This window comes from Wasmannia auropunctata, unplaced genomic scaffold, assembly GCF_000956235.1.
Source record: "Wasmannia auropunctata unplaced genomic scaffold, wasmannia.A_1.0 LD334721.1, whole genome shotgun sequence".
Lineage (NCBI taxonomy): Eukaryota > Metazoa > Arthropoda > Insecta > Hymenoptera > Formicidae > Wasmannia > Wasmannia auropunctata.
The window spans coordinates 460,521-470,956 of record NW_012028169.1 but is presented as its reverse complement, the minus strand read 5'-3'; the positions used below and the strand labels follow the sequence as shown (position 1 = coordinate 470,956).

The following is a 10,436-nucleotide window of genomic DNA, read 5'->3' as shown; positions in this document are numbered from 1 at the left end:
GTATTTGAGACTAACAGTCTCATTAACTGTAATTTAACGTCGTATACAACAATAAACGAAGATCATAATTTCACAGGAACGATCAAGGATATTTGCACACTGTTACATTTCATCACTGACACACGCAAGCTTTTCTTATTTAATTGAAACTTACACAGTCCACAATTAATCGGAACTCAAATATTTTCGTATACTTTTCAAAGTGTTCCCGTACAAACGATTCGACGATTGGAAGCGGCGCGATGTCTGATCCACTTTTGTTACTTAAGTTCTATTACAGTGACATCGATCCTTCAGGAAGCATTTACGAAAAAGAGAAGAAAAAGAGAGAGAAAGAGAGAGAATGACTTGCTTTTGCACGAAAGCGATTTGCGGAAAGAAAGCGGCGGCCGTAATGTGTAATCTAGCTGCCGAACGTAAATCCGTTCCTCAGGTGCATACGCCCGGTCTCTCTAATCTCTACAATAGGAACCACACGCCATCCCCATCGACTCCTCCAACGGTGGAAAAGCAGTAAAACAGCCCGTCGGCCGCCCTCCATCGCGCGCGCCGGCCGCCGGTTCTTAGTTCTTATCCCCTTTTCAGACGTTAACAATGCCTATACCACTACCGGGGGGATCCCGGGCGCCGCATAAACGTCCGCCAGGTGAAGCCGCGCGCGCGTGCCCGTGCGCCTGTGTAATATCTGTACGGCGTACGGAGTACGGGCGTTAAGGGAGTTAACGGTGTCGTGTTACATGTATGCTCGCGGGTACTCGCGCTGCTTGACTGCGGTAAGTTTCTGGGCGGGTGGTTGTGAGCCGCGGCGGGACTTGCCCCCGTAGGCCAACTTGTCGGATATCTACGACTTTCGAAAGCTCGTTAGCCCGTGAGCGTGCACGCTTAAACGGCCGCTAAATTGAAATCGATCCTCGGCCGCTTCGCATCGATCGCCGCGGCCTCGACGATTGGCGCAAATATATCCGCTTCCATCTGCCCGCGCTCGCCCGGCGTGTAGCCGCGATGGAGTACCTAGTACAATGGTGCACGCGACAATTGCGCCCGAATGAGTTCGGTCACACTCGTTGCAACCCGGTTCTCCAGAGCGCTTGGGAGAGAAACGGAGATATAGGCTCGAACCGGAGGATCGAGCTTTCACCGTTGCAATAACACTCAAATTATTGACTACGTATATTCCGCTGTCGCGGAAAATGTGAAAAATATCAAGTCGCAGATTATTTAGATTATTGCATTTCAGATGATTTATGTGATATAGATTGTTAACAATTTTAACTTTCTCTCTTGTCAGAATGTGGCGCTACTTCTCACGACAGTTCGCTGAACGTGATCAAATTATGATAGTATTTTGTTTAGCACGTACATCACAAACGAAAACAAGGGAAATACAATGTCGTGTATGCGAATAACTTTAAATCAACTAGCGGAGAAGGATACTTTCACAAAATACTGTCATAAATTTCAGATTATACTTACTGACTATTCCGAAGTGACGAGTCGGCGCGAGTACGCGATCATGCGAATAAAATAATGCACTACATTACGGAGCATTAACGATGGTATGGCGTGTCTCGCGGGTCGTGGCACGCGGTGCCAAGATCATGAAGGTAAAGTTGCTTTTACAATGGAATCACTGACACGCAAAGTGGCTCGGTCGCACGTTCTTATATCGCATGTCTCTGTCAGAAAAATTGACTACCTCCTCATCTTTCATGATACAAAGTCGACACGTAGCAATTCGCGACACTGCTTACGAATGTTTACATTGAGAGTTCTCAATGTCCCGGATATCGAGGACTCTTAATATAAACGTCCAAAGCATTTCGAATTGTGCATTAATTATTTCTCTCGCGTCCATATAACTTTAGAATTCTATTGATATTGAGTGACACACAATTACTACTGATACGTAAATTTTGTCGGACAAAATATATATTTTTTTAAATGTTTTTTATTAATGTAACACAAAATTTTTATACATTTCACATTTTTATTGACAAAATATTTTCTCCTAGAAGGATTGATCCGTATAATCTTATTAGAGTTTAGCAAATTTACGAACTCGAGCTCAATACATGGACCCATACTTATATACATGTACCTATACCCCTAAATATACACTTTTGACTGCGTTTTGTCTTAAGCATAATGCATCGACTTCGACTTCTTGGCCTAATCGATTTCCCTCCAGGAATCGCGGTCATTTTTTGTCTGATACAAATACTGTTTGATCTACTTACTAGCCAGAATCATCTTTATATAGGGAGTTCAATTAGAGAAAAAGACAAAAATAGTATGACTTTGCTCACTAGAGTGAAAGGAGAAGATAAAAATCTGCGGGCTGCACGTCAAACGCGTATTCTAGAGATAAACGACTTTTTCCATGCAAAAATTATCGCGCGTAAATTATGTCATGGATGAAATTTCCATTGAGTACTTGTGCAACGTCAAATTTCAAATCTTGTTAGGCTCACAAATAGAATATTTTCTCAAGCTACGTTCAAGAACAGAAGGAAGAGTTTCTCGGCGCGCTCTCCAGCGCTAGCTACATCCGTATACCGACGGGAATCGCATGCATGTAATAAGCGAAAACAATTGTACGTAATGGTGCTGAACCGGAGGTGCGATTCCATCAAGTGGCACGCGTGCTCGAAATAGTATCCGCGGCGAGCATGAATTATCACGCGAGCCCACTACCATCGCGATTCTTCCAGGGATAAATCGTCGATGGGGGGATTGCGATGCGCCTCGCTCACCGTGCTGCAAGGTGTCCTTTCCGATTTCGGTGTTTATTTACTATTTAGCGCTTGTTGATCCATTTCTCGTGCAGATAAAACACTACCGCGCGTATCGAAACGTGCAGCGACATGCAATCATGCAAAAACAAAAATTTTCTGCCACGATCGAACGCATGGGAACTTCGCGAGGAGATTTTTGCTGCATGAGCGTGCATCGCGTACCGACCCGGCAGAAATGGTGACAAAAAAAAACTATATGGACATGAAAAAAAAAGCAATATTGCGTGCGTATCACGCTACGGGTGGTAAAGTGAACAATTCACCGATGCATCGAAGCGTAGGAAGTTACGAGGAGCAGCGAAAACAAATGATTGTTTTTCGTAACAATGCGTCGATAAACTGCTTTGTATTTCATTGATCGTTGCTTTTGTATTTATTCCGATAACGTTCGGAGTTTTAATAACGAGTTCTTAGTTTCTCACGTAGATGACACATATAAAATGATATACATATTTCGAACAATCTGCTTATCGAGTGTTTTGAGTTACGAATCGAAGGTTGACAGAAATAATTTATTTGACAAAAAAAAAAAACAAAAAATTTTCCAATAACTGGCAACGATGTAGAAGATTAAGAATGAAGAGGACACATCCGGTGACGATTTTAATATTTTTAACTCCACTGAATCTACATTTTCCTATTTAGAATTTAATAAGCATGTATCGGGGAGGAGGGGGGAGGGAGGTAATAACTAAAATCCGGTTAAACTTAATATCAAAAATATTTAAAAATACGTCCGTGCTAAATAAGGAGCAGATGCGGAACGAAATAAGATCGTTAGAATGATTACAAGGCAATATAATTATTGCGAAAGTAATTACCTGCAAACTCGCTTCTTCTCGGCTTTTTCGACAGGTGTCCTCGTTAATCAGAGTGGATTTACAATTAAACAAGTTTCGTTTCTTGCGTATGTCTTTATATAAGTTGGAAAAAATAAATTTGATATTAATTACAAATGCATTAACAGTTTTAATTAATTTCGTAAAGGTAGGATTACTTTACGTGATATAATTATTAATTGTTAAAGAATTTGTGCGTTTAGTTTGAATTAGTTTTACATATAAACAATTACTTTTATAAGTAAAAAACGTTTAAACTATGCAATACTTGCATAATATTAGTTATTAATATGAGAAGGATAATCATAACGTGACAGATACTAATTGAATATCTCGAAAACATATGAATTCAATTTTTTTATAAATTTTTTAATTTTAATATCTGAACACATGATTATCACTTCATACATTTTTTCAACTTTTATATATATTTTACAGGCTTCATCAGTTTAGCTTCTGAAAGTTGTAGCTTCAATTGTATCTTTTTAAAATAAACAAATTTTGTCCAATTTTTGATAAGTTTTGATAATATCAAAATTGCTCTCAATATTCATGTATGTACATATCTGAAAAAAAAAAAAGATAAGTGGATGTTTCCGATTATAGAAAAAGTCTCAATATCTTCTAAAGTTCTTCGACAAAGAGAGTAATAACGGGATCGTTATGTGCCTCTTGCATTCACATCGTTGGCATCCCGCGTGTATGACTGCATGTTATACAGTTTTCCCCTTCGTTGGACAATGTGTACGCGCGAAACGCAATTGCGTTACGTTTGCGCCTCGTCGCGCTCTTCGCGCTTTTGAATCGCGCTTTGATAGTAAACAGAGATATCTCCGCGTCTCCGTCGCCGTAGCCACGGTTCACCGCGCGCGGACGACGATCGAGTCGCGTAAACGTAAGTCGCGGACGCCACGGAACGCGGTAGCACGCAGGCGCCCGCGTGGTTGGCGGCAAAGCGGAACCGCGTCGCGGCGGTGAGCGTCGCGGCGCCCGGCGTTTACTCCTCAGTTGACGTAGCCGCGTCGTCGACGTAGCAACATGCTCCCCGTTCTCGCGATCCCGGTGTTCTGCGTCGCGACATGGGTATCCGCGCTGAACGATCCGTCATCAGGTAAAAACAATTCTACCGAGCATCATCCCCGGCAGACGCACGACTCCCCATCACGCACCGCTCTGCACGATCCGAACGGCGTTTACGCACCTCATGCAATTATGCGGTATACACTTCCCTCCCAATGAATTCCGTCTTAGCCTCCGAAACTGCTGCTACGACCGTAATTCGCGACTCATGCATCGCTATAGGACGCGAAAACCGTCGCGATCGAAGGCCTCCCCCATCCCCGTGATCGAGATCCTCGTGAGCGACAGGGAAAAAAAAGGGTTGGCTCGTTGTATCGTTTTTATGACTTTTCCGCACGAGGTCCGCGTATTTAACCGCGCGCTCTCTTTATCCTTTTCTTTCTTTCTCGGTCTCTCTCTCTCTCTCTCTCTCTCTCTCATTCATTCTCTTTCTCTTTATCTGTCTTCTTCTCTCTTGGGTCTCTTTCCTCCGAGGGAATTTTATGGTTGGCTTTTACGATTGCGGTTTGTTTATTACGTGGATGATAAAAGTCAGTAGGTGATTACGAGCCGGCCGTAATTTAAGCGAACGAGATTGGCCACGATCAAGTCGCCACTATCCCGCCGCATCGCTTCGCGTCGCGTCGCGTCGCTTCGTCGCCAGAAGCTGCTGCGCGCTCCGATCCCGCGGGAACGATCGTAACCGCGGTATCCTGAAGCGAGTTTACGTTATTCCGTTGATCGCGAACGTGGGATACGCCGTTCGATCGTAAAATTCTCCGCGACGAGTCCGGAACCACAAACAGCCGTGCAAGGCTCTTCGTTCAATTTTCTTCACTGTGGCGTTGATCTTTCGAATCAACATTACTGATTGGGACGAAGAGTCTCTCGAAAAGTTTTGTCGCATCGATTGGAGTCGCGGACACTCGCCGGCCTAGTCGAGTATCTGCCGTAGCCGCGGTAAACGCGAAAGTAACCGAAAGTCGGTGCATGCAAATGGGAACGCGTATAGTCCGCGGCGTTGTGCCGTCTCACTGACTGTTTTGTTCCTTCCTCGGCGTTGCACATTGGTATTCTTACTTTTACCGCTTCCTGTTGGAATGCGCCAACCCGCTCCCGGCGCAATCGTATACCCTATGGCGAATCGTGGCAAGTATAAATTATCACGGCGGAAGTTAGTCCAGCGAACTCACCCCTTATCCATTCGCGTGATAATAATTACTCTCTCTTTCTCGGCCGGTCGGCTGGGAAATGGGTTCTTTAGCCGACGGACACGCGGGACACCTTGGTTCGCATAGATCGCGCCGACGATCGTCCCGTTTATTCGCGCCCTGCGCGCTGTAATCACGCGGCCGCGATTACTCGCACGCCTCGCGTAGTACGACGAGAGACAAACTGGTTGGAAATTTAAAGGCAGCTAATCGCGAGATTTCCAGACGCGGCGTAGGCACCGCTGCCGCCGCCGCCGCCGCCGCGTCGGCACGTGGTATGCAAGCGGGATTAGGGCTGCCAGTGAAATACGCCGGCGCCATTATAACGCGCCCTGCGCTGTAATCGCGCGGGGCTAATGACTTAACGTCGAATTATCACGCCGTCGACCGAAGGCTCCGTAAATCCACTTGGCTTCACCCGCCCGTTAATTGCCCGCCTCTTACCGCCCGAATTAGTCCCGCATTAGTTGCGAAATCCCGCTTGACGGCCCGCTCGGACGACGAAGACATGACGGTTTTTAATCCGCATTCTCTCGGTTCGCGTCACCCCGATGCGGCAACCTCGATAAGGCCGTAATAAACACTCGCGCCCTTTAAATCTATATAGTCGTCACGTGAGTTACGTCGGAATACCTCCCGCAAAGAGATATCGATGAAAGCCGCGCGCGAGCGCTAGCGATCGTGACTTACAATTTTTTTTTAATGTTACAGCCCTAATTTATGCATGACGCGCCAGAGAGGACTTTTTATTGTGACGAATAAAACAAGTCTGGGATTTTGTCTGGACAAGTGTATTTTATTTTGCAAATTTACGATTATTCGAGCACTATTCGCGTGAACATGTATTATTAATATTTTGAAATGGTCGAGAGTGTTTGTCCCATCTTTATTCTATTATTTTTTTATTATTTTCTCAGACAGACTGTTAGGTATTCAATTAAATTTGTATATCTGTGAAAGTTTTATTAACCTGAAAAACACGGACATCATTAATTATATGCTTAAATAACCAATTTAATAAAAATCCTCTCTTAACCTCTACTTAAAATATACTAGTATTTTACACGAATATATAAAGATTCCACTTAATTTTTTTATTGTGAGAGAATTATTATTTATAAGTTGATAATATTTTGTTCTCGTAACTGTATATTATATGAAGATTATTGAGTAAAACAAAAGTGTTAAAAGTACTGAGAATTTAAATAATCAGTAAAACATAAATTTTTTGTCATTCCTGCTAAATTAAAGCTTTCATGTTATAAGTTCACACACGATTATCATGCTGTTCCAATTTTTTTGCTATAATTGCGCTATTTTAATTATTTTATTTAACAAAACGGTATAAATTGGCCGCCAAAATACCAGACAATTTAAATAGATTGTACTTGCAAATAATGATACTATTTTGAAGGTATCTTTTTAAGTAGAATCACATTTAGTATTCATGTAGTGTCACGTTATTCGTCTGGCCTTAAACTGTCGTTGCTATTGTAGATCAAAATAGCTACGGCGGGCAATCATTTAAAATTTTAAAGTCAGGAGAAGTATCTTTTTTATATAATACCTCGTATTGTGTTTTTATAAAAAAATAGAAACAAACGTTCGAGTCGATAAATTCTACAGGCTTTTTTTCCTAATCATATTTGTCATAGTTTTTTTAGCGTCATTGCGTGTACTTAGCCGTTCATTAAACCACTTTTACTCATAGTCCATATTGATTGTACAGGATAAATACTTCAGCGTAATGTCGAAAATGATGTGTGCAACGAGCAATTCAGTAATGGAAAAGCTTAAGCTTGGCTAAATTAATAGCTAAAACGAGTGCTGCTTAAAGGCTAAACGTCAATTCGCCGAAGGAGCAATTTGATTTGTTAAGTACATAACTCGGGTGAACGGAGCAATTATCGCACATTTCCTATTTCGAGGTGATAGCTGACGGCGCATGATTGACGCGCCGGCTATATTTTATTCACACTGGAACTGACTTACACCTGCTATAAGTTCTTCTTTTATTACCGTGCTTTTATTAATGCGCGCTATAGTTTCCACCACGTTAACTCTGATTGACTTCTTAATAAGCCGGAAATTTATTTTATTTGTGCTAAAATTATATATCATCTAATAAATGATTATTTCTATAGAATTCAACCTCGCAATAACTGAGATTCTTCATTTAAATGACTCTCTAGATTACAAAGAGAGAATTTCGAGAACTTTTACTCTTAGTAGAATTTCAGATGTAGCCATTTAATTGGGCTGATATTTAATTTGAGACTTAATTATAAAACTTTAATATTGAAAATTAAAATGTTATGACAATTTCACAATTTTCAACGTATCCTTTGTCACGAGAAAAATTCAATTAAAATATAAGCAAAGGGATACGCATCTAAAAGACGAATACGCATATGAAACGCATACGTAATGTTTATTAATTTTTATCTGTTTGCTTATGTTTTTGTATATCGTGTATGAAACGTAATAATTCGTTAAATACAAAATGCAGCAGTGATATCTCAACAGTAAATAAACTTTATAAAATTGCATCTTCATCGCGGAATAAAGCCGAGATACAGTGAAAATTCAGTCTCAAGGTGGTGTATATAATTATGGTGTCTTGAAGGGTTCCTACAAGGGTTCTCAGCGCAGTCTTTGCTAACAGCATATCGCGCCGAGCAATTAATTGCGGGAGTCTGTGATTGGTAAATCGTGTGATATTTGCCGGTGTGATTTTGCATTTGATTGCACCTAATTCGCAAACAGCAAACCACCGTCGACACACTCCCTCCCTCCCTCCCCCCGTCCCCCTTCCCCCTCCGCCCCCTCGGAGTGTATTTGCACGCAGAATCGGTATTAAACTGGCAATTCCGTACTTCGCGCTCCGAAATCTCCGTAGTAGCGAAATACGAACGCGTACGTTAGATAAATACGCGCGCAGCCAACACGTATATAAATACGCTTTTGCGCACTCTACCTTCAGTACGTGTGCGGTTCTCAGTTTTGTTTTTCCATTCCACGCACCGCTATTTCTCATGCATCCTACCTTTGGCATGAGCAAAGAGGAATGTATAATGACACGTTGCGCGCGGTCCACTGCACCAAAGTGCATCAACGCTATTCGCTTACGACGGAAAGCGTCGTCTAAAGATGACGATAAGCTACGAGTTACGTTTCTCTTACTTCCAATTTTAAAACGCGTTTTTCACCCTTTTCACTCGCGATTACGAACGTGCAATATTAGGATTGACTATTATGTACGTATATACAGAATATTCTTAACTCTTTTTGCCGACAAAAAAAATTATTCAGTTTAAGCTTCGCAGGGGTGTTTTCGTTTGTCAGAAAATAAGGTGACACTTCGTGAAATATTAAAAAGGATATGTACGCTAAAGTAGTATTTTTATTACGGGACTATAAAAGTTTATCTTAAATTTCAACAAGTAAGTTTTGGCGTATAAAGCCTTTTAATTATTTTATCCTCGTCTAGCTCGCCATTAAAGTTGAGTGGGGTACTTCTCGAGCGCGGTATTATTTTTGAAGCTGCTTAACTTTTGCGACTTATCATATTTTAATGCTATTATTAAGTGAAGTTTTATTCAAATTGCGGAGTAATATGTGAACTTCTTAGATCCTCTATATATTTTAGCTTTTACATATACAATATTTGATCGTATCACTTTTTTTTTTAATTAAGTATAACTGCGGTGTTGCAAGTAATATAGACGTATAAACACGTCTATGTCTACTATAAATAATAAATAAAGTCAACCATTAAAAACGCTAACATTCTAATACAACACTTTCCAAATGTTTCGTGAATGTACGTGCTAAGAACGTAGACACAATGCGATGGTAAGATATACAGTGGCCGGGAAACTCATTAGGATAGAGAGCAGCGATACGTTCATGCATTCGGTGCATTCGTGATATATCGAGGACGACTTCAAAGTACAGTTCACAATTACCTCGGTGCTAACGCGAAATTAATTTCTTTCACACTTCTAAGCTAATCACTTAACTAAGCCATTGATCGATAAAATCCTGCTTCTCTCATGCGTCTAATAGTGACATTATCGAGCTTACAATGTAACGTTAATTCACAGATTTTACCGTTTGATTCTTTAAATCTGCATTAGAAATATATAAAAAAATTATAATCTTACGTTTATCATTATTATTCACAAGTGATTAATTAATTTTTATTCACTACATCTTTTGATTTCACTGGAGATTTGAGTATGGAACATCAATTATTTGCCGAAAGAAATTTCTTCCTTTATACAGAATATTGCGGAACGAAAATTAACTAGAGGTAGGTATAAACAGCGCGGTATGCGCGAGAGAATTGAAGACTTACTCTCTTCCATAAACTCGCGTGGGAGTTGGCCTCACAGAGAACCGACGGGGGGTTAAGCGAAACGTTTTCTCGCGGCAAGAATGGAATTGTTAAACAGCGTTTCCGTGCTTGCATGTGCATGTCCCTTCGCGAGAATGCAGGCTAGACACCTGCGAGGCGATACGATCTCACG

The 10,436-nt window shown here is 41.3% G+C and overlaps 1 protein-coding gene across 1 annotated transcript in view; it reads left to right on the top strand.

Moving 5' to 3' along the window:
• The first annotated feature begins 4,672 nt into the window (after nt 1-4,672).
• The window catches only part of LOC105458070 (neurotrimin-like), an 80,150-nt gene continuing 74,386 nt past the window's right edge, over nt 4,673-10,436 (top strand). Inside the window, exon 1 of the mRNA XM_011703131.1 lies at nt 4,673-4,745. Coding sequence (XP_011701433.1) covers nt 4,673-4,745 — 73 coding nt within the window. The remainder of the gene's footprint in view (nt 4,746-10,436) is intronic.